The sequence below is a fragment of the Vigna unguiculata genome, chromosome 10 (assembly GCF_004118075.2).
Source record: "Vigna unguiculata cultivar IT97K-499-35 chromosome 10, ASM411807v1, whole genome shotgun sequence".
Classification (NCBI taxonomy): domain Eukaryota; kingdom Viridiplantae; phylum Streptophyta; class Magnoliopsida; order Fabales; family Fabaceae; genus Vigna; species Vigna unguiculata.
In genome coordinates this window covers 4,086,757-4,111,044 of record NC_040288.1, presented here as the reverse complement: position 1 = coordinate 4,111,044, position 24,288 = coordinate 4,086,757, and the positions used below count along the sequence as shown (strand labels likewise).

General features: G+C 34.1%; 4 protein-coding genes, 1 long non-coding RNA gene and 1 pseudogene across 5 annotated transcripts; 5 read left to right on the top strand and 1 right to left on the bottom strand.

Moving 5' to 3' along the window:
• Positions 1-1,381: 1,381 nt before the first annotated feature.
• LOC114167504 lies at positions 1,382-4,103 on the top strand (annotated as a pseudogene).
• On the top strand, positions 3,250-4,018 carry LOC114166986. The gene is made up of 2 exons (XM_028051875.1): positions 3,250-3,495; positions 3,605-4,018. Exons 1-2 carry the CDS (start codon positions 3,250-3,252, stop codon positions 4,016-4,018), a joined length of 660 nt encoding a protein of 219 aa, XP_027907676.1.
• Positions 4,104-5,034: 931 nt separating the features above from the next.
• On the top strand, positions 5,035-7,776 carry LOC114165946 (protein SUPPRESSOR OF npr1-1, CONSTITUTIVE 1-like). Its single transcript, XM_028050589.1, has 4 exons — positions 5,035-5,645; positions 5,749-6,847; positions 7,002-7,277; positions 7,371-7,776. Exons 1-4 carry the CDS (start codon positions 5,116-5,118, stop codon positions 7,719-7,721), a joined length of 2,256 nt encoding a protein of 751 aa, XP_027906390.1. The 5' UTR covers positions 5,035-5,115; the 3' UTR covers positions 7,722-7,776.
• Positions 7,777-11,167: 3,391 nt separating this feature from the next.
• On the bottom strand, positions 11,168-11,649 carry LOC114165719. The gene is made up of 2 exons (XR_003599766.1): positions 11,548-11,649; positions 11,168-11,443 (listed from the first exon to the last, which is right to left on the bottom strand). It is a non-coding gene; the product is annotated as an uncharacterized LOC114165719 (long non-coding RNA).
• A 1,538-nt stretch (positions 11,650-13,187) lies between these two features.
• LOC114167162 (disease resistance protein RLM3-like) lies at positions 13,188-14,944 on the top strand. Its single transcript, XM_028052151.1, has 2 exons — positions 13,188-13,787; positions 13,893-14,944. The coding sequence occupies exons 1-2, from the start codon at positions 13,258-13,260 to the stop codon at positions 14,005-14,007; spliced, it is 645 nt and encodes a 214-aa protein (XP_027907952.1). The 5' UTR covers positions 13,188-13,257; the 3' UTR covers positions 14,008-14,944.
• On the top strand, positions 14,061-16,735 carry LOC114166985 (TMV resistance protein N-like). Its single transcript, XM_028051873.1, has 5 exons — positions 14,061-14,312; positions 14,438-14,974; positions 15,136-15,411; positions 15,516-15,627; positions 16,728-16,735. The coding sequence occupies exons 1-5, from the start codon at positions 14,061-14,063 to the stop codon at positions 16,733-16,735; spliced, it is 1,185 nt and encodes a 394-aa protein (XP_027907674.1).
• The last annotated feature ends 7,553 nt before the right edge of the window (positions 16,736-24,288 follow it).

Below are 24,288 nucleotides of genomic sequence, written 5' to 3'. Positions count from 1 at the left end.
CCATCCTTGTTTCTCTGACTACAGCTTATAGTTAAAAAATTCATGTTTATTTTACACCGTTTCTCACTCTTCACATTGTGCTTCCATGGCTTTACTTGGGTTATTTATTGTATTTGCTTCTGTCCTTCCATTAAGAAATCCTCATACAAAAATACTGCATTATGAAATAAAGATAGATGCGGTTAGATATTTTGGGAAGTCTCTGTTTTTGTTTCAACATTAGAAGCACAAGTACAGTAGCTTCATCCCTTTGTTACTAAATGAAATAAACTTTAATTTTATTTCTCTTTATTTACAATAGTTCTATTTGCTTTTGGTATAATGTAAATATGTCCAATTTTTCTTTTTCAATTTACATTTGATATGTCCAGATATAATCTTTAAAAAAAGTAAAAATGAAAAATAAAAATTTGGATACATTAACAAAAACAGAGGCTGCCCAACAAATAGCAAAGCCAAACACAAAAATAAAATATCGAATCGCAGCTATCTTTATGAGGATTTTTGAATCCAGTATTGTATGCTAAAAAGGAAAAAGAGTTGACAAAAGCAACAATGAGAAAGCAAATACAAAACCATTCTTGGTGTCATGATCCCAAGGCATAGTGAAAGAAACAGAGTGTTCCGATGCAGATACTGTATCATGTGATATATAAAGGGCTTGTTTAGCTCGGCAGAATTTTGGAGGAACCCACTCGGTCCAATTTTGGCTCTGGCTGACTAGGTAGAATTTTGGTTGAGATTGACTTGGTCAAATTTTAGACAGGTCAACTAAGCTAAATCTTGTTGAATTTCAACTGCGGCAGACTCAATTGAATACCGCCGAATTTTGTTTGGAGCCGACTGAGTCGAATTTCGATCTAGGTCAACTTGGTCGAATTTGACCGAGTTTTGACAATAGCAAACCAATCAAAACTCGGCCGAGTTTTGGTCGGAGCCACCTCTACTGAATTTTGGATGGAATTATCTCTATATACTAGCGGTCGAATTTCAGCCGGGCCCATGTGTATTTAAGAACTTAATAAAATACTATTTAAGTTTGTCCTTTTCAAATTCATTTTAATAGTTTTGATAGAATATCATAATTTCTCCCAATGTTTAAAAGTCTTAACTGAATACGATGAATCTTTTAATAGAAAACTGTTATTTGAAATTTGTTTGAAATCCGAAGTGAAAACTGCAGCCCTTAAGGTGTCTTAAATTCAAGGAAAAGGTGGCAGAAAATGAAGTATGCACACTGGGGTGGGTCCAGGAGGAAAATATAAAACATGTATGGAATTTAATGGAGAGCCATTATTGGTGAGTCATAAATGGAGTCTATTATCTTTTCACCATCTACTTTTACTTCCTAAGGAAAGAAAATGTGAAGGCTCTATCGTATTTCAACTTTGTCTATTATCATTAACCTATGATTCGTCAACTAATCATAAATTTTGACGCAAAATATATCCACAAATTTCTTATCAGACTCTAGTATGAGATGACATCTTAACATTAGTGCTTTACCTTTGAAGAGTTGATTTCAATTCCTTGGATGGAGTTCGCTTCTTCTTCATCATCGTCATCATCTTCATCCTTTCTAAAATCAGAACCCCATTTCATATATGATGTGTTCATCAACTTTGGGGGAGAAGAAATCGGTAGGAAGTTGGTTTCTCATCTCCATTCTGTCCTTTCACAAGCTCAAGTCAAAACTTTGATTAAGGAGGAGAATCTGTCGGAGGGGATGAAGCTGGAAGAACACATGGGAGCAATAGCAGTCTCTAAGATTGCAATAATCGTTTTTTCCAAAACATACACTGAATCTACATGCTGTCTTCTTGAGCTTGAAAAGATCATCGAATGCCTCGAAACTTTTGGCAAGTAGTTCTGCCCATATTTTACGAGATTGATCCATCGGATGTTCGTGATCAGAAGGATGATTTTGGAAAAGCGTTGGAAGAAGCTGCACACAAAAGCTATTCAGGAGAACAACTGGAGCATGCGTTGTCCAGGTGGAGCCATGCACTCACCAAAGCAGCACGTATGACTGGTTGGGATGTCAGAGATTTCAGGTAAACAAATGAATCTTCCTACTTACTACTTTCTTTATGTTAACGTTGTGATTTAATTTTAGTAACACATTATCATTCCTCTTGAAGAGATGATGCTGAACTTGTGGAGGTAATTGTTAGCCGCGTGCAGACATTACTGGACTATAAAGACTTGTTTATTACCCAATTTCCTGTTGGATTAGAGTCGCACGTGGAAAAGGTGATTGGATGTATTCAAAATCATGACACCAAAGTGTGTATGATAGGGATATGGGGAATGGTAGGATCGGGTAAAACTACCATAGCCAAAGCCATCTATAATCGTATTTATCGTTTATTCATTGGTAAGAGTTTTGTAGAAAATATTAGAGACTTTTGGGATCGATTATATAGAACGTATGGTGATTTGCAAGAAATTTTTCTTGATGACGTCCTAAAATACAAGTTCGAGGTGGCAAGCGACCAGATGGGAAGAACAATAATCGAGACTGAACTTTGCCGAAAAAAGTTGCTGATCGTGCTTGATGATGTGAATGAGTTTGGCCAACTAGAAAACCTATGCGGGAATCGCGAATGGTTCGGTCGAGGAACTGTCATAGTCATTACAACCAGATATGTTAACGTGCTAAACCGACTGAAAGTTAATTATATTTATAAAATGGGTGCTATGAACGAAAATGATTCCCTTGAGCTTTTAAGTTGGCGTGCCTTTAGAGAAGCAAAACCGAGAAAAGAATTCAATGAAATTGCAAGAAACATAGTTGCTTATTGTGGAGGACTACCACTGGCCCTTAAGATCCTTGGTGGATGGACAATGACAGAATGGAAAAGTGTATTGTCAAACTACCAGTAATTCCCTTTGCTCAAGTTAAAGAGAAATTGAAAATAAGTTTTGACGGTTTAGGTGACATGGACAAATCTAAGTAGTCTCCCCAAAGAGGTATATAAGTTGAAATCTTTAACAACTTTCATCCTCTCTGGTTGTTTCAAGATTCACATATTTGAAGAAGATATAGTGCAGATGGAATCCTTGATAATTCTAGTTACAGAAAATACATCTGTGAAACAAGTGCCTTGTTCAATTGTAAGCTCAAAAAGCATCGGATATATATCCCTGCATGGATTTGAAAGAATGCCACATAATATTTTTCCTTCACTCATTGGATCTTTAATGTCACCAACAATGAATCCACAATCTTATATAAGTCCGTTTAGCATGGATATGGAGAATAATAATTGGCGTGACCTTGCGCCTTTGCACAGCGGCCTTACAAATGTTAGAAGTGTTTTGGTTCAATGTGACACGGCGTTTCAACTGTCTAAGCAACTGAAAATAATTCTAGTCGAAAACAACCTAAATTATATAGAGTCAGGAATTTCAAAGCATCACTTAAGGTTTTCTTTGATTGGTGTTGGATATTACAGTGAATTCCTCAACACTCTCAGCAATAGCGTTTCTCAGGTTCCTTCTCTAACTCTTCACCATTCATTTTATCTATTATTAGTTAAGACAACATGAAATTATCCTAATACAGTATATACATGACTAAGCCTTTGATATGCTGGTACAGGGGTTGGCAGGCAGTGAGTCTTGTGATGTTTCTCTTCCAAATGACAATTATCCATATTGGTTGGCCCATATGGGTGAGGGACATTCTGCCTCTTTCACTATGCCTCAGAATTGTGACACGAAGGGAATGATTTTGTGTGTTGTTTATTTATCAAACCCTGGAATCGATGCAACCGAATGTCTTACAAGTGTCTTGATTGTGAATTACACAAAGTGCACATTCCAGATACACAAGCGTGACACAGTATTTTCCTTCAATGAGGAAGATTGGCACGGCATAATATCAAATTTAGGATCTAGAGACAAAGTGGAGATTTTTGTGACTTTTGGTCACAAATTGGTGGTCAAGAACACAGTTGTCTATCTGATATGTGGTGAATCAAACGATATGGAAATGGAGCCTGCCAAAGGATAATATCTTAAAGAAAATTATTAAAAAAATGGTAATGTGTGACTCGTAAGTTAATGTTCTTCTTTGAGAACAGAGCAGATCCCCTGAGTTATGGAATAAAATCTAGTGTTTTTGTTAACAAATAAACTTAACAAAATTTGATTATAAAGATTAAATCCATGTATTTCTAAAGTTTGAGGACTAAGTTTGACCAAACTTATAAAGAGGAACTAATTCCAAATTTCACCACAAAGGAATTGATCCCTTGTTCTCTGTAAATAGCACAAGTGAATATCCTCTGTTACAAAACAGCTATGAAAGGAATGGAGGGATGGAACTGGCCTAGGATTTCCCATATTCCTTGTTTAAAGATCAATAAAGAAGAAACAATGTGAACAACGACTAAGTTCATCAGAATTTATAAATTGTCTTATATCATGCTAAATCATGTTTCATTTATTTTAATTAAATTTTGTTGTTGAAACTAGTGTAAGTTAATGTTCAGACTGCTCCTGTTTCTCAATAATGTGTAGTACTGCTGCTTGGTTTATACATTCATTCTTTCACAATAGATTTCAGTTTCTTTGCATTGTGCTTTTAAATAGTCATTGAAATTAACAATGCTTAAAAATGGAGAATTCAATTCATTGATTTAAAATGGCTTTTAGTGTAGTACCTAACAAAAATTATATAAAGTACCTAACAAACCTGAGGTAAACCTTCCATTAAAATTTTGTGTTAGAATGAAATAATAAAGAAAGCGAAAAACTATGAATTCCACGCAAGATCTAATGTTTTTCTTTAAAATCTTAATTAAATACTATTTAGGTTTTTCCTTTTCTAAATCTTTTTAATAATTTTGATAGAATATCATAATTTATTAAAAAACTTAATTGAACACGGTAAAAATTTTAATAAAGAAGAGTTCTTTGAAATCGAAAGTGAATAATTGCAGCAATTTCTAAAAGTTTAACGCCAAGGTCGCAGAAAATGAAGTATGCATACTGAGAGTGGGTTCAAGAGGGAAAATATAAAAAAGGTTAGTCATAACGCAGTTCGAGACTATATTATATATTTAACATTATTGCTTTACCTTTGAAGAGTTGACTTCAATTCCTTTGATGGAGTTCGCATCTTCTAGTTCTTCTTCATCTTCATCTTCATCTTCATCCTTCTTAAAATCAGAACCGGTATTCATAAATGATGTGTTCATCAACTTTGGGGGAGAAGACATCGGTAGAAGGTTCGTTTCTCATCTCCATTCTGCCCTTTTACAAGCTCAAGTCAAAACTTTTATTAGCCAGGAGAATCTGCAAGAAGGAATGGAGCAAGAAGAGCACCTGCGAGCAATAGGAGGCACTAAGATTGCAATAATGGTTTTCTCCAAATCATATGCTGAATGTACCTGTTGTCTTCATGAGCTTGAAAAAATCATTGAATGCCACCAAACGTTTGGCCAAATGGTTGTGCCCGTATATTACGAGATTGACCCATTGGATGTACAACATCAGAAGAATGATTTTGGAAAAGCCTTGGAAGAAGCTGCACACAAAAGCTATGCAGAAGACCTACTGGAATATGCGTTGTCCAAGTGGAGCCGTGCACTCACCACAGCTACAGGTGTCACTGGTTGGGATGTCAGAGATTTCAGGTAAACAAATGAATCCTTCCTACTTTCTTTCGTTTGAGAGTGAATGAAGCATATGTTAAGGTTGTGATTTAATTTTGGTAACACATTATCATTCATCTTGAAGGCATGATGCTGAACTTGTAGAGCGAATTGTTAGTCTTGTTGAGTCATTACTGGACTATAAAGACTTGTTTACTACCCAATATCCTGTTGGATTAGAGTCTCCAGTGGAAGACGTGATTAAATGTATTGAAAATCAATCCACCAAAGTGTGTGTGATAGGAATATGGGGAATGGGAGGATCAGGTAAAACAACCATAGCCAAAGCCATCTACAATCGAATTTATCATCAATTCATTGGTAAGAGTTTTATTGAGAATATTCGTGAAGCTTGGGCTTCAGAATATGATAGATATGTTGATTTGCAAGCAAATCTTCTTTCTGATGTCCTAAAATCCAAGTTGGAGGTGAAAAGCGTTGGGATGGGAAGAGCTATGATCCACGATGAACTTTCTCGCAGAAAGTTGCTGATTGTGCTTGATGATGTGAATGACTTTGTCCAATTAGAAAACCTATGCCGGAGTCGTGAATGGTTCGGTCAAGGAACTGTGATAATCATTACAACTAGAGATGTTCATTTGCTGAACCTACTCAAAGTTAATTATGTTTACAAAATGCATCTTTTGAACAAAAATGATTCCCTTGAGCTTTTAAGTTGGCATGCTTTTAGAGAAGCAAAACCAATAAAAGAATGGAATGAACATGCAAGAGACATAGTTGATTATTGTGGAGGACTACCACTAGCTCTTCAGTTCCTTGGTTCCTATTTATGTGATATCACAAAAGAAGCGTGGGAAAGGGTATTTTCGAACCTAAATAGCATTCCAACGTATCAAGTTCAAAAGGTATTAAAAATAAGTTTTGACGCTTTACGTGATATGGAAAAGGATATATTTCTTGATGTATGTTGTTTCTTTATTGGCAAACAAAGAGAGTATGTCACAGAGATATTAAATGGCTGTGGACTATGTGCTGATATTGGAATAACAGTTCTCATAGAACGTGGCCTCATAAAAGTTGAAAGGAACAACAAACTTGAAATGCACCCTTTGTTACGAGACATGGGAAGAGAATTTATTCGTGAATTACACCCAAAGGAACCGGGGAAAAGGAGTCGATTATGGTTTCAGGAAGATGTACAAGATGTACTGGAAGAGAATAGTGTAAGAACATTATTTATATATATGATTCTGAAACTGGTTTCTTTTTTAGTGTAATGCATGTGTTATTAACTTGTTAGACTCAACATTAAACAGCAATAATCAACAACTATTTAGGGGTTTCTCAATTGTTTATCTTTGCTATATTCCGTCACAGGGGACAGAAGCTATAGAGGGATTGTCCCTGAAACTGCATTCCAGCAATAGAGATTCCTTGGAAGCTCTTGCTTTCAAGAAAATGAAGAGACTAAGACTGCTACAACTTGATCATGTACGACTTAGTGGAGATTATGGGCACATTTCTAAAGAACTGAGATGGATTTGTTGGCGAGGGTTTCCTTATAAATACATTCCAAACAGCTTTCATTTGGAAAATGTAATTGCAATTGATTTCAAACATAGCCATCTCCAACTCCTCTCGAAACAACACCTGGTATTCATTACAATAAAAATAGTATAATTGGTTCTGTTTATAACTATTGTTTTTTTTCTTCCCTAATCTTTGGCTGAAAAACTATGCTTGCAGGTTTTAGAACGGTTAAAATTCCTTAATCTTAGTCACTCCAAGTACCTGATAGAAACACCTGACTTTTCAGGACTACCAAGTCTTGAACAACTCATTCTAAAAGATTGTCCAAGTTTGCGTGAGGTACACGAATCCATTGGACGTCTCAGGAATCTACTACTGATAAATTTGAAGGACTGTACAAGTCTATGCTATCTTCCAAGAGAGGTATATAGGTTGAGATCTTTAAAAACTCTCGTTCTCTCTGGTTGTTTGAAGTTTGGCCCAATAGATAAAGCATGGGTGAAATCCTTCGTAACTATAATTACTGAAAACACAACTGTGAAACAAGCGCCCTTTGATCAATTGTAAGCTAAAACAATATCATATATAAGTCACAACGTGAATTTGAAGGATTCTTGGTAAATATTTGTTGTTAGACTACACGTAGCGTCTTTATTTACTTTATCTTTTTCTGTGTTTGTGGTTGAATTTGGTTTTTTAGTCAAAATATGTATTCCTAAACATAAGGAGAATATAACAATCAATTTGGGAATCTCTAAATTTTTTTTTTTAACTGCAAGTATTATAACTTTATAATTAATTGGCCGTCCATATACATTGAGAATAATAACGATTACTTTTATTTCAACTCGTATATTCCTTCTCATAATTTTATTTCCTCTGTTTCGTTTTGCTACCTAACATAATTCTGTAAAACAACAATTGGTATCATAAGAACTAGACGTTATTCAAATTAGGATGAACCAGTATAAAAATCATATTATTAATGAATGTAAAGTTTGTTAAAAAATTTATTGGGTGTCAAAAATAATTATATCCTTGAGGTGTGTACATGCCTTTTGTGTTTACACACCTGTTTAAGAAAGTTGAACGATTGCACATGGGGTTGATTGAAATGGAAAACATTCAATAAGAGAAACAAGAAAATCAGGTTACCTTCTGAAGGTGCTCAAGAATCACTGCTCTCTCATATGTAAGCCCACTTGGAGTGATTACGGGATCATGAAAAATGTCGAGTGTGATTCTGCAACATAAGTAATCTGGCACCTGTACACTCAACAAGCCATTTTGTGTGATTAATAACATGGCTATTTCCATTGCACCACAAATGAAGATTTGATGAAGATTAAGAAAACAAAAGGCAAGTACACACCTCAGTAGGTGTATCGGCTTCTGCAGCTATATTGAAAACAAAAGTAATTTGAAAAAGCTGTCCTTTTGTCGTACTTTTATCTCCGGCTCTATGTTTGGTTCCTCTGCTTTTTCTGCTCTGTTCGTGAGGTTCATTGGTTCTCTTTATATGAACAAAATGAGGATCTTTTACCCGATTATGATTTTATTGGGATGATCTATTTTAGTGGTCTAGTTTTACACTATTTTAAGTTTCTTTGTTTGTCATCTATGACTTCTGAAGTTAATCCAAATGACAGACACACATGCGCATACATTAATATACATGCACACTCCATTCTACCAAAATCATTAGTTCCAGATTCTGATATGTGATAGGCTTTGATACATGCTAGTTCTAGGCTCTGATTTGTGTTATATTATCACCCTAAAAACTAAACAAACAGTGGGGAATTAAAAAGAATGTAAAACCTACTCTAAAATCATGCAATTATATCAACAAAATAGACTAAAATCACTGAAGCAGAAGAATACCATTGCAGTAGTTCATGTGACAGATTTTAAAGAGATAAAATCCTCAAATCTCTATGTAAATGATGTGGGAATGAAGTAATATGATAAATGAAAATGCAGAACTTTAAAGAAACATGAATGGAATGTATTCTAGGTCCTAAATTTACCTAAACTTATGCCTAAATGAAAACCTAGTTTCACCAAGTGTATGACAAGATGCTTAACCAAGTGTATGACAAGATGCTTCAATGAACTATACTATGTTTTATGCAGTGCAAATGACCTAAACAAGTTTCTACATGTATAACTATGCAGAATGAATGATTAAACCAAACTGAAAAATTCAAAATCTCAAAATCACTTGCCGAACCAGATTAGACAGCAAAAAAAAAACTAGACCAATTTTGACAGCAAATTGGCCTAACTAGTTTTGTGCAAATTTTGCGTCAGGGTGCAATGCCATGCATGAATGCATGATTTTATCATTTGGACAAGTCTAATATGATGCTAATGCACTCCTAAAATAGAGAATTTATCAAAATACACAGAAAATAAGAAATGCCTAATTCTAGCAAAGCTTATAAAACCTAATTTCTACGCAAGGGTCAACACCTGTAAAATGCATGGATAGAGGTAATTCTCAATACCAATATAATTCAAAACACTAAACAAACATGCTGAGATGCTGAAATCAATACTGGAATCACAGAAATACAAAATCGAAGGAAAAATTGAATCAAGAACAGAAGGCAGGAAAAGTAATTACAATACCTAACTTTCAAGAAAATGAGGAATTTGCTTTCTAAAGATCGGAACATGTCAAAAATCATGAAAGTATAACAGAAACAGTAAGAATTAGTGAAAACAGGAATGAAAACTCAAAAGCATAACATGGGATATGAGATAGAGAAAATGGGTTCTGAAGGCAAAACCAAGAACTTCATTCTTGATTATTAGTTTTCAGATTTTGATACCAATAAATTCAGTGGGAATCATTGGACTGTTGGTGACATTGAACTCCTTTGATATTGATCTTGAATCCAGAAGTCAAATAAAGAAAAAAGAATAGAACTGGAGACTCTGAATCAAGCCTCATAAAAACCAAGTTTTGACAGCAAAACTAAAAATGGGTTTGATAACATTTTTGCATCTTTAAATTTCAAGAACTTATAAAGGAAAATTGTAAAATGATAAGAAACATAAGAGGCAACAATGTATGCAAAACTAGAAAACAACAAATCAAAGAAAGAACAACGACTAAGAAACATAAAATTTGTGTTAAACCGAAAATCTAGAAAAATGGGTATTAAAGTAAAACTAAGAACTTGAATCTGTAAAATGAAGAAAACTGAGAACAAGAATTGTAATTTTTATAAAAGATAAACGTGTTTGGATTAGACTTTCTAATTTGGATTCGAGAAATAAAGTTTGGTTGTAAAATGATGATGATTCAAAATTCAGAGTTAAAACCGAATGACTCAATGACATAAAACGTTTTTGGATTAGACTTCACTACTTTGTTCCTATACACGGTTACTATTTTATTGGATTAACAAGGCTCATTCATTGTTCCTAGAAGTACACTAGTGTATTCCTAGACCCATTTGTTCAGCCTAAGACCTAATAGCATTTTAGTGCAGGGTGAATTCTCCACGTTCTAGTGAAATGAAAAGACTTTTGCTTTAAGATCAAGACTGTTTAACGAGCTATAGCATATAAATGCATGTCTGCCACCTAACAACATTAGATGATTCAATTGAATTTGTGAGACAAATTAGCTTTCACATAACTCGAGTTATATAATGGATGATTGATCATTCCATCACACGTGAAATGTGAATTGAATCACTAAGACATGAAAGAACACTTAAATAAAACAATAAAATATTACTAGTACATAAGTGCAAAGAGATACATCCAATCTCATCACTTACAAGTTTAGCAACTCATGATGATTCTAACAATTAAACCTAGGAGCTGTTACCCATTCTTCATCTCTAATCTAAGAGATATTACAAGTGAAGTGAGAGAGACTCTAAAAAGAGACTAAGAACCTAGATATGGAATTATGGATATCAAAACAGGGGTCCTAGCCCTTAATTTATAGAGTTTTGGGTCTTTGGTTGCAACTCCAAACATGGTGAATTATCTTGTGAGCTTTCCTTCCACGGAGGTTTTTTCATAGCTTAAACCATTTTTGTAATGTTCAACTCAGAAGCTTTCCTTCAATGGTGGGTTTCCTCCATGATTGAGCTCTAGAATTGGGTGCTTCAGATTACTTCATGGTGAAGTCTCCTTCGCATTGCTAAGGCACCATGTTCTCTGCTTTAGCTGCGTAAACAAAATTTGAATCTTCTTGAAACTTCCTTTCAATGCTCGAGCTGTGATTCTAGGGCTCAAGCTGCAAGACTCTGGTTCTTCTAAATCTGCAGAAATTCATCCAGAAATGCATTCAGTAATTCACCACACATATTTATATCCAAATGTTTTCAATGAATTCTAGGTAAAAGGGAGTAAAATATTAGCATACGCAATACGATCAATCAAGACAAGTGCTAAAATGCATGAGTTAAAGGTAAAATGATCACTTATTGTATGTGTGTGTGTGCGTGTATGTGATGTTTTTGTCTATCTATTTCAGCCTATTTATAGAAAAGAACCAGCTAAGACTTCTAATAGACAAATTCTGAAAACAACCTTGTACAATGTATTTCTAATTACATATGCTCCTTGGTAACTAACTCAACTCCTCTTTAAACTTCTTCTTGACTTATTTAACTTCCTGCTGTAGCATTCTTTGAATGGGAAACTGTCCAAATGAGTTGGATGAGATGTCACAACTGCTGCCGCCTAGGACGGTTGATATTGACCTTTCGCAAAGTATTTTGACAGCTTATTCTCCGTCTGGAAATTAGAATTACCATACAATTTTTTTTCAGATTATTCTCAGAAACTGTTCTTCAAAATTGATTACAAAAATTGTTTTCAAAAACTAAATAACAAAACAAAAAAAAAAAACCCTTAAATTGGGAAAACAATTGCATCCAACTTCTCTTGTGTCACTGTGCATAAGAGACATTTCTTTCTTGAATGGTGTGGGACTTAAACATCTCTTCTCTCTTGAAAATCTAGAGATTGCAAACTGTTTGAACCTTAAGTTGTTGCCACAAGAGGAATTGATCCCTCTTTCTCTTTCCGTAATTAGCATAAGTGAATATCCTATATTACAAGAGAACTATGAAAGGAATGCGGGATGAAACTGGCCTAGGATTTCCCATATTCCTTGTTTAAAGATCAATAAAGATATGAAATAATGTGAACAACGACAAATTTTAAAAAAAAAATTTTAAAATTTTTGAATTACATTTCAAAATATATTTATTATTTTTATTATATTTCAATCCATTTTTTAAAATTTTTTTAAATATATTTATTTTAATATTTTACAAAATTATTTTAAAATTTTATATTTAAATTTATAAAATTGTTAATTTTAAACCAACTCCAAGATTTGTATTTAAATTATTTAAAAGAATTTTGTAACAAGTTAAAATAAATATTTTAAAATTTTAAAACAAAATATAAAATAAACTTAATATTATTAAAATGTTTAATAAAAATATCATTATAAAATTTATATAAAAGTTAAATTTGATCTTAATTTGGAGAAGATGAAATTAAAAATTAAAAAAAAATAGACTGAAATATAATTAAAATAACAAATATATGGATCAAATTGAGATTCAAACCATGACTTGACACGTGTTACCTTACTGACTTGACACGTGGCACAATATTGATGTGACACGTGGCATGAATAATTTACAAAAAAAATTAAAAAAATTAAAAAAAATTCAAAAAAAAATTCAAAAAGAAATTCAAAAAAATGAGAAGCTGACACGTGACATATCCTTAACACCGTTAACACCATACTAACGAAATAGGCCTAATTGTTACATATTATATGGACCTAATTAAGACTAAAAAAGATCTTATGACCTATTTGAGATTTTTTAACAAAAACATGGACGAAAGAATATTTTAATCTTTCTTTAATTGAACAACGTAAATATTTTAATAAAAAAAGTAATTTGAAAATTTTCTCGAAATCGGAAGTGAATAATTGCAGTTCTTAGTGTCTTTCTAAAAATTTAACGCGAATGTCGCAGAAAATGAAAGTATTTTAATCTAATCTTTAACATTATTGCTTTACCTTTGAAGAGTTCACTTCAATTCCTCGATGGGGTTCGCTGCCGCTGCTGCTGCTTCTTCTTCTTCATCACCATCATCCTTCTTAAAATCAGAACCGGTGTTCAAACACGATGTGTTCATCAACTTTGGGGGAGAAGACATCGGTAGAAAGTTTGTTTCTCATCTCCATTCTGCCCTTTTACAAGCTCAAGTCAAAACTTTTATTAGCCAGGAGAATCTGCTCGAGGGAGTGAAGCTGGAAGAGCAGATGCGCGCAATAGGAGGCACTAAGATTACAATAATCGTTTTCTCCAAATCATACACTGAATCTGCTTGTTGTCTTCTTGAGCTTGAAAAAATCATCGAATGCCACGAAACATTTGGCCAAATAGTTCTGCCCGTATTTTACGAGATTGACCCATTGGATGTACGTGATCAGAAGGATGATTTTGGAAAAGCGTTGGAAGAAACTGCACACAAAAGCTACTCAGGAGAACAGGTGGAACATGCACTGTCCAGCTGGACCCGTGCGCTCACCACAACTGCAGGTATCACTGGTTGGGATGTCAGAGATTTCAGGTAAACAAATGAATCATTCCACTTTTTTTTTTTTTTTGAGAGAGACAGAAGCATATGTTAAGGTTGTAATTTAATTTTGGTAACACATCATCATTCATCTTGAAGGCATGATGCTAAACTTGTAGAGCGAATTGTTAGCCGCGTTACGACATTACTGGACTATAAAGACTTGTTTGTTACCCAATATCCTGTTGGATTAGAGTCTCCCGTGGAGACGTGATTAAATGTATTGAAAATCAATCCACCAAAGTGTGTGTGATAGGAATATGGGGAATGGGAGGATCGGGTAAAACAACCTTAGTCAAAGCCATCTACAATCGAACTTATCATCAATTCATTGGTAAGAGTTTTATTGAGAATATTAGTGAAGCTTGGGATTCAGAAAATGAAAGGTACGTTGATTTGCAAGAAAATCTTCTTTCTGATGTCCTAAAATCCAAGTTGGATGTGGAAAGCGTTGGGATGGGAAGAACATTGATCGAGAATAGACTTTCTCGGAAAAAGTTGTTCATTGTGCTTGATGATGTGAATGAGTTTGGCCAATTAGAAAACCTGTGCGGGTGTCGTGAATGGTTCGGTCAAGGAACTGTGATAATCATTACAACTAGAGATGTTCGTTTGCTGAACCTACTCAGAGTTAATTATTGTAGAGAAGCAATAATTCCCTTGAGCTTTTAAGTTGGCATGCTTTTAGAGAAGCAAAACCAAGAAAAGAATGGAATGACCTTGCAAGATGCATAGTTGATTATTGTAGAGGACTACCACTAGCTCTTCAGTCCCTTGGTTCCCATTTATTTGATAGGACAATAGAAGTGTGGAAAAGTCTATTGTCGAAACTAAAACAATTTCCCACGAATCAAGTTCAATCAGTATTAAAAATAAGTTTTGACGGTTTAAATGATACGGAAAAGGATATATTTCTTGATGTATGTTGTTTCTTTATTGGCAAACAAAGAAACTATGTCATAGATATATTAAATGGCTGTGGACTACGTGCTGACATTGGAATAACAATTCTGATCGAACGTGGCCTCATAAAAGTTGAAAGGAGCAACAAACTTGAAATGCATCCTTTGTTACGAGACATGGGAAGAGAAATTATTTGTCAAGAATGCCCAAAGGAACCGGGGAAAAGGAGTCGATTATGGTTTCAGGAAGACGTACAGGAAGTACTGAAAGAGAATACTGTAAGAACATTATTTATATGATTTTGAAACTTCTTTTGAAAGTGTTTTCTTTTTTAGTGTAATGCATGTGTTGTTAACTTGTTAGACTCAACATTAAGTATCAATAATCAACAATTATTTAGGGATTTCTAAATTGTTTATCTTTGCCATATTCATCACAGGGAACAAAAGCTGTCGAGGGATTATCACTGAAACTGCATTCCAGCAGTAAAGATTGCTTGGAAGCTCATGCTTTCAAGGAAATGAAGAGACTAAGACTGCTACAACTTGATCATGTACAACTTAGTGGAGATTATGGGCACATTTCTAAACAACTGAGATGGATTTGTTGGCGAGGGTTTCCTTATAAATACATTCCAAACAACTTTCATTTGGAAAATGTAATTGCAATTGATTTCAAACATAGTCATCTCCAACTCCTCTGGGAACAACCCCTGGTATTCATTACATGTCCTTTTCTTTTAAAACTCATATGTTATAACCTTCAGATTTTCTTTTTTATATTCTTTCCTAATCTATTGTCGAAAAACTATGTTTGTAGGTGTTACAGCGATTAAAATTCCTTAATCTTAGTCACTCCAAGTTCTTGAGAGAAACACCCGACTTTTCAGGACTTCCAAGTCTTGAACAGCTCATTCTAAAAGATTGCGCATGTTTGTGTAAGGTACACCCATCCATTGGATATCTCTCTAAAATAGTAGTGATAAATTTGAAGGACTGCATAGGCCTAAGCTATCTTCCAAGAGAGATATATAAGTTGAGATCTTTAAAAACTCTCATTCTCTCTGGTTGTTTGAAGCTTGACCCATTGAATAAGATATAGTGCAGGTGGAATCCTTTGTAACTATAATTGCTGAGAAAAATAGAACACTGAAACAAGCGCCCTTTTCAATTGTAAGTTCAAAAAGCATCAGATATAAATCCCTAGATTTATTTGAAGGATTATTGGTAAACATTTTGTTTCATACTTCACGTGTCATCTTTATTTACTTTATATTTTTCTTTTTTAGTTGTTGAATAATGTTTTTTAGTCAAAATAAATGTTCCGAAACTTTACGAGAATAATAACAATCAATTGGTTTAGGAGAATCTCAATTAGTTTTCTTGTTACTGCAAGTATTGTAAGTTGGCCGTCCATATATATTGAGAATTATAACGATCACACCTGTATTTGAACTCGTATAAGAATGTTGAAGGATTGCACATGGGGTTCATTGAAATGGAAAACATTCAATAAGAAGAAACAAGAAAATCAGGTTACCTTCTGAAGATGCTCAAGAATCACTGCTCTCTCATATGTAAGACCACTTGGAGTGATTACGGGATCATGAAAAATGTCGAGTGTGATTCTGCAACATAAGTAATCTGGCACCTGTACACTCAACAAGCCATTCTGTGTGATTAATAACATGGCTATTTCCATTGCACCACAAATGAAGATTTGATGAAGATTAAGAAAACAAAAGGCGTGTGCACACCTCAGTAGATGTATCGGCTTCTGCAGCTATATTGAAGACTACTTGTATAGCCTCTCATTCTTCTGAATGGGAAGTAGTAGGATCATCTTCCAAGTAATTTGGTTCCTCTGCTTTTTCTGCTCTGTTTGTGAGGTTCATTGGTTCTCTTTATATGGACAAAATCAGGATCTCTTGCGTGATTATGATTTTATTTGGGTTGATCTATTTTAGTGATCTAGTCTTACACTATTTTAAGTTTCTTTGTTTGTCATCTATGACTTCTGAGTTTTGTACAGGGGCTTAGTCATTTACTTTCAGATACTTATTCATCTATGATTATAAATTTAAGTTTAATTAAACACTTGTGTTACATGGGTTTTTTTTCTTATTATGTTATGCTATATGCATATATGTGAATTTTATATATCTTGTAGAATCTTACGGTTTATATTACGATTCCACAATTGTGTATCTCCTTTGAGTCCGAATATATCTCGAGTGTAACTATCTTGACAAGCATTTAAAAACTAAATGATTTCTTACAGCAGACATAATAAAACAAATTAACAAATGTGCAAGAAACACACAGGAAAGGTGTTTAATGTAAACAAACCTTCTCCAATTCTTTAATTCCCTTGGCAGATTATTATCTCTGTAGCAATGCGAGCCCCAACATATTTTTTTTCTCAGCAAATAAAATTATAAATATATATAAATGAAGTATTTGGGGTACTCCAACCCTTATACATGATATTTACAAAAGGAAAAGAGATAAAGAGCCACACAAATACATCTCAATATATTTTTTTTCTCAGCAAATAAAATTATAAATATATATAAATGAAGTATTTGGGGTACTCCAACCCTTATACATGATATTTACAAAAGGAAAAGAGATAAAGAGCCACACAAATACATCTCTGCCAAACCTACACATTAACTAAAAATCTTCCCAACCCCACATATTGCCAACATAACATCAACTAAGAAATAAAGCAACCCAACCTTGCATATTGCAGAAAAATTAAAAAAGACAATCTAAATTCTATGTAGAAGAATGCACTAAACAACAAAGAACTACAACAAAAACACATCATAACATTTATCCAACACATATTAGAGTGCTGCTCTATTCTTCACATAAGGTTTTTCACTGCAATCCAACTCCCTTTCCCGTAGTAGCTTTCAGAACCATTTTGTACACCTTCACAGTGAGTATAAAACTTTGTTTTCCACAGTGTTTGCTTCAAGCACCTACACAAAATTTAGATACAAACACACAAATATTTCTCATATATTATATACCCTTCCCTCTCTTCCTATTACAGGTTAGTCTAATGCATTCAATTGGACATTGAAGCCATCCTACGTACGAGAACTTCACAGTAGGAGATTTGTGTTTCATCCATGTCCACACTCTCAATTGTGCCATAGTGAAAATTTTCTCTGCATCAACTTTTCCTTGCCTAAAAACAACTCTATTCCTATGACTCCAAATGTTTCATATGACAGAAATTCATAATCCTTTCCATAGATTGTTCCCCTTTGTTGTTAAAATACAACATGGAAAAATTTTGGAAATGAACACACGATTGATTATGGTGTGTAGTGCTTACACCTACCCATCTATTGCACATATTCCATACCTTGTTGGCAATGCTACATGTAAAAAATAAGTGGCTTACGGTTTCCTCCAACCCACATAACGTGCAAAAGGTGTCTTGTAATGTTGTTCCTCTCCTCCTAAGGTTATCCTTTGTTGCCACCCTATTTAAGATTACCCTCCAAGAAAAATATTGTGCAGATGGGTGGGCTCTTATACTCCAAAATAACTTGAACATATCATAAAGTTCCCCTATAAATGTGTTATGCAATTTTCTATAAGTAGATTTTACTGTATACTTCTCCCCTTCCACATCTTTCCAAACCCATGTATCATCTCCTTTTATATGTAATGAGTTGTGTGTTAATATATGCATGAATTCTATTAGTTGGGGTTTTTCCATACAAACAGTTCTCTCCTCCAACTTAGTTCCGAGTCCCAATTGTTACTAATCCAACTCCCTAACTCAACTAATGTTTGTTCTCTATTATAAGAGTTAGCATATAGCCTAGGGAATCTAACATTTAATGGGATATCTCCTACCCACGTGCAGTGTTATTGATATCGGATAATGGAAAATATCGACGATCTCAAAAACCTTTATAAAGTTATAACGGAAACCATAACTGGTTATGGCGGAAGTATTGCGATAAAAAAATATAATACCACCACATATAATTTTAATGAAAAAGTAATGATACTATGTATAAAAATTCAATTAATAATAACATCATATCAAAACACTACATATTTAAAGTTCAAAACATAAAATAGCAACAAATCATTAAATGTATGTATTAAGTTTCTTTCTAATCATCATGTTCTTCTTCAACTCCTACATAATTGTCTTCAATGTCATCATCCAATGGGGCATATCCCTCCTCCTCTTCCCCTTCTGAGAGACTCTTGTCAAAGTTAAGTAATCTTTCAAACTCAGAATCAGAGCTATCATGCAATTCATTTTGAACTTGAATTTGAGCCCTCTCTTTACCCTTCTTAGGTTGTATTGAAGTTGGAGTTGGTGTTGGAGTTGGAGTTGGAGTTGGAGTTGCACCTGGGCCTTTCTTAGAAGCATGGGAAGATCCAATAACAATACCATCACTTGATGGTTGCTTTATTTTATTAGTTGCTTGTCTCCTTGTATAAACTATTGGTTCTCCAATACCTGAAGCTTCATAAACAGTTGCCCAATTAAGATTGGGATCATCATGAAAAACCAAATCATTACCTCCCTCTTCATTATCGTTATCATCATCAACTTCTCTCACTAACCACTCATTACATTCATCAATGTCATTCAATAGAATTGGGTCTATTTCATCCCTAATATTGTATCTTTAAGCAAGTTGTTGATTATACTTTATGTAAACCAAATCATGCAACCTTTTGTGGTCCAGTCTATTCCTTTTCTTTGAATGAATCTGCAATGTGAATAAGTAATATGTAAATTAATTTCTTTCTACAACTTACAAACTAATATAATAATGAAATGAGTTGTCTTATTACTTGCTCAAAAACACTCCAATTGCGCTCACATCCCGATGAACTACATGTCAAGCTTAAAATATGGATTGATAGCTTTTGTAAGTTGGGAGCTGCATGTCCATAATTCTTCCACCATTGAGCTACACAAGCAACGAAAGTAGCTTAGAATGTAACCATTATATCTTAGCACAATTTAAAAAGTGTTTAAGTGTCTCACCTGGGGCTGTGGTTTTCCTTGATTCTTTGGCAAAATCATCACCAAAGGGTCCATTTGCACTCCTATAAAGAGGCAACTCAGTTAAAAATTTTTGATGCATATCTTTACTTGGCACCAACCTCCTAATGCAATCATATAATCCATTTGTAACTTCCAAATCATATTCCATGTCTGGGTTGGAATAAAAGAACTCTGGGTTCAAAAAGTGACCAGCAGCATGCAAGGGGCGATGAAGTTGACATGTCCATCTATTATCAATAATTGTAAATACATCATTGTATTTACTTTCATCCTTGTTGAATGACTTTGCTATTGTTTCCTTAGCTTTCTCCATTGCTTCATATATATATATAACCCATAGCAGCTTTTCTTTCCCCATCAACTAAACGAAGCACATGAACAAGAGGAGTCATGACTTTGAGAGTAAATTCTACTTGATTCCAAAATGAAGGCATAAGAACATTTTTTGTAGCCTCCCTCCCCTTGGCTTCCTTTAATAGCTTGTTATTGCTCCATTCATCAGAAGTGAACATCTTTCTCAAACTTTCCTTCTCTTGATGCAACCTTTGTAATGATAAATAGGAGGTAGCAAACCTTGTAACTGCATGTCTTACTAATTCCCTCTTATTTGTAAATTGTCTCAACAAACTCAAGGTACTAGAATGGCTATAGATAAAGCCAACAAGACTAATTCCTCTTTGAATTGTCTTCTTTATCAAAGGAAGCTTTCCAATATCTTCAAGCATCAAATCTATACAATAGGCAGCACAAGGAGTCCAATAGAGATGGGGTCTTTTCTCTTCTAACAACTTACAAGCCAACACATAATTGCTCCCATTATCTATTATAACTTGAAAAACATTTTCTTCTCCAATTTCCTCCACAAGGGAATCAAGCATCTGAAATAGTTTTTCTCATGTCTTCACAAAGTTTGAACCATCAATGGACTTGAAAAACATTGTCCCTGCAGGGGAGCTCACCAAAAAGTTAATCAAGCATCGTTGCTTTCGGTCAGTCCATGCATCTGACATAATAGAGCAACCATGTTTGCTCCACTGCAATTTATGATCTTGCAACAACTTCTCAGTGTACTCAACTTCCTTGTTGAGAAGTGGAACTCTGATTTCATGATAACTAGGCGCGGGTAAATTGGGTCCATAAGCACCTATGGCATCAATCATATCTTGAAAACTTTTCAATTTCACAAGGTTGAATGACAAGCCTGCTTGGTACCAAAATCGAGCAATATAATGATGAACCGAGGCCTTTAAATTTTGTCACATGCCTCTTTGATGTTAGCTTGCCTTAGTTTTTCTTTTTTTCTCTTCTCTATCGCAGCGGCTGGATTTCTGCAGAACATATCCATTGGTCTTTTCCTTCCACCGCTATTTCTCCCTTTATCATTGCTAGCCGTGGAAACCGGTAGCGGTTTTCCTTCCACATGTCCTCCCAAAACTTGATCTTAGTCCTTGATCCAACTTTCCACTCAATATTTTGATCAAACCATCTTCCTTCTTGACCTTCACCACTTACTTCACTTAAATCTTTCCACCACAAAGACCCATATTTTTTTTGAAATTTCCATTTAAATTTCTCCAAGGTCCATATTTTGATTCTAATGTCTTTCCATAATCCTTGTTCATCCACACGTAATCTCCATTTCCACTTAGCTAATAGGACTTTGTTGAACAATCTAATGTCTTTTATTCCTAACTCTCCCTCTTCTTTAGGTTTGCATAAGTTATCCCATTTTACCCAGGCTATTCTTCTGCCCTCTGAACCCCATCCCCAGAGAAAATTTCTTTGCAGTTTTATGATTGTCTTGCATACACAAATTGGTTCTCTATAGAAGGAGAAATAGTATAAAGGTAGGGCGGTAATGACAAATTTTGTGAGACTTTATTTAAAAAATTTGTTTTAATAATTTCTAAACAACTTTAAGTTCAATGCACAATTTAAATTTAAATAAAAATAATTTGGTTAAACATATTTATTATAATAAAAATATCATTATAATATTAATATAAAAGTTAAATTTGGTCTCAATTTGGAAGAGATGAAATTACTTCAGTTTAAAAAGAGATTAGGATTAAATTGAGACAAAATAACAAATACAGGGACTAAATCGAGATTTTTCACATAAATAATTAACACGTGGCAGAATCATATTTTGACATGTGGCAATTTTTCTTTTTTAAATTTAAAAGTTTAAAAATTAAAAAAATCACAAGTTGACACGTGGCAAAACCCTAATTTGACACGTGTCAGTTATTTTTTCAGGAAAAAAAAAGTAAAAAAATAAAATATTAAAAATATTAAAAATATTAAAAAATATTAAAAAAATCACGAGCTGACACGTGGTACACCTTAAACGTCTTCAATGTTGCCCTAACGAAAAAGACCAAATTGGAACAAATTTTCAAAAAATAAGACCCAATTGAGATAACTTTGAAGTTGAGGACCCAATTGAGATTTTGTAACGAAACGGGTGATTAAAACTATTGTAATTTAAGACCTTAGAGTACCTTTGTATAACATTTTTGTCTACAACTAAGTCTCCGATCTTACTTTTATGAAAGTTTACCTTAAGGTCTAAACCCATTTCAAAGCATCTAAGTATACTCTTTATAGCCATAATGTTTTGGAGGTTTGCTTCACACACAAAGAGTGTGTCATCAGCAAACTGTAATAAATTAACCCCAACATTATTTTTTCCTACTTTTAATCCTTTGTATACTTGTTTCCTTATAGAATTTCTAACCAATCCAGCTAAACCTTCTGCCACTATAAGAAACAAGAATGGTGCTAAGGGGTCACCTTGTCTCAGCCTTCTTGTAGGTTTAAATTCTTGAGTTGGGCTTCCATTTTCCAACACTGAAATAGTAGATGACTCTAGGTAGCCCTTCATCCACATAATCCACTTATTATAGAAACCTACTCTACTCATCATGTAGTAGAGGAACTCCCAACTTACATAATCATAAGCCTTTTCAAAATCCACCTTTACTATTACCCTACTTCTCTTCCGTCGTTTTATCTCTTCCACCACTTCATTAGCCACCAGGACATTATCAAGTAGTCCTCTTCCAGTGATGAATGCAGACTGTGAAGCATCAATTATGTTAGGCAACACCTTCTTCACTCTATAGATAGGATTTTGAATATTATCTTATAAACACATCCTACCAAAGATATAGGTCTATATTCATCCAGTCCTATTGGATTCTGGGATTTAGGCATTAAAGTGATGAACAATGCATTACAACCCCCTTGGTATATTTCCGTTAATTATGAAATAGTTTACTGCATTCAATACTTCCATGTTTATAATGTCCCAATGTTTCTTTAAAATTATGAAATGGCTCTTTAAACTCCCACACTACCACACTGCATCCTTAATTTCTAATTCCTCTATACATCTAGTTAACATGTTATTATCCTCCATAGTTAACTCCGTGAATACAATATTGTCAAACCTAAGTTTTAATCCATCTGTTGCAGACAATCTGTTTTCATAGAATTCTTTAACAACTTCTTTAACAACTGTTGGATCTTCTTTCCATACCCATTGGATTTCCACTCCTTTAATCTCATTCTTCATTCTTTTCCATTTGATCAATGAGTGGAAATACTTAGAATTAGAATCCCCCCTTGTTCTAACCATTTGATTCTAGACTTATGTTGCAAAACCGATTCGTGTTTAAGATTATCAACTTAAGTTGGCTAAGGAGCTCCATTCGTTCAATTTTGCTTACCTCATAAATTACTGTCATCGTCCAACCTGTCCAGCTCTCCTATTTTCCTAATTATGTCATTCTCTTTTGTCTTTATAAAACCAAAAACTTCTTTATTCCAATTCTTTGTCCTGATTCAACCTTTTAAATTTTTCTTTTACTGCCACCATGCCATTCCCTCCCACAATGTCATTATTCCATTGCTCTTTCACGAACTCACTAAATCCTTTTTCACTATTCCAAACCTCTAAAGATCTAAAGGGTTTTGGGCCCCAATCTACCTTTGATGTTCTTAGTACAATGGCACAATGATCTGAAACCTGTCTATCTAGGATGTGCTGTTTGCATCCTGGCCATTGTTCAAGCCACTCAAAGGAAGTTAAAATTCTATCTATTCTACTTTTAGCACTTCCATTTGGTATGTACCATGTGTATTTCCAGTCAACAAGTGGTATATCAAACATCTCTGTTTTTTCAATAAATTTATTAAATTTTGAAATCTCCTTTTTATTGCTACCATCAATGTTTACTCCTCTTCTTTCCTCCTTTTTTCTAACTGCATTAAAGTTCCCCAATATACACCATGTCTTACAGACCTCTAAATGTCTAATTGTGACTATTTCATCCCACATTCCTAACTTTTCTTTTAAATGACACGACGAGTAAACATTTACTACTATAATTGGAACATTCTTTTCCTTTATGTTGACTTACTGATGATGTGTCTCTCATATACAAATATATTTTTGTGCCACATAGTCAAAATACCCCCAGCCCCACCTTCAGCTTCCTTGTGTATCCAATCTATATTATTGTCT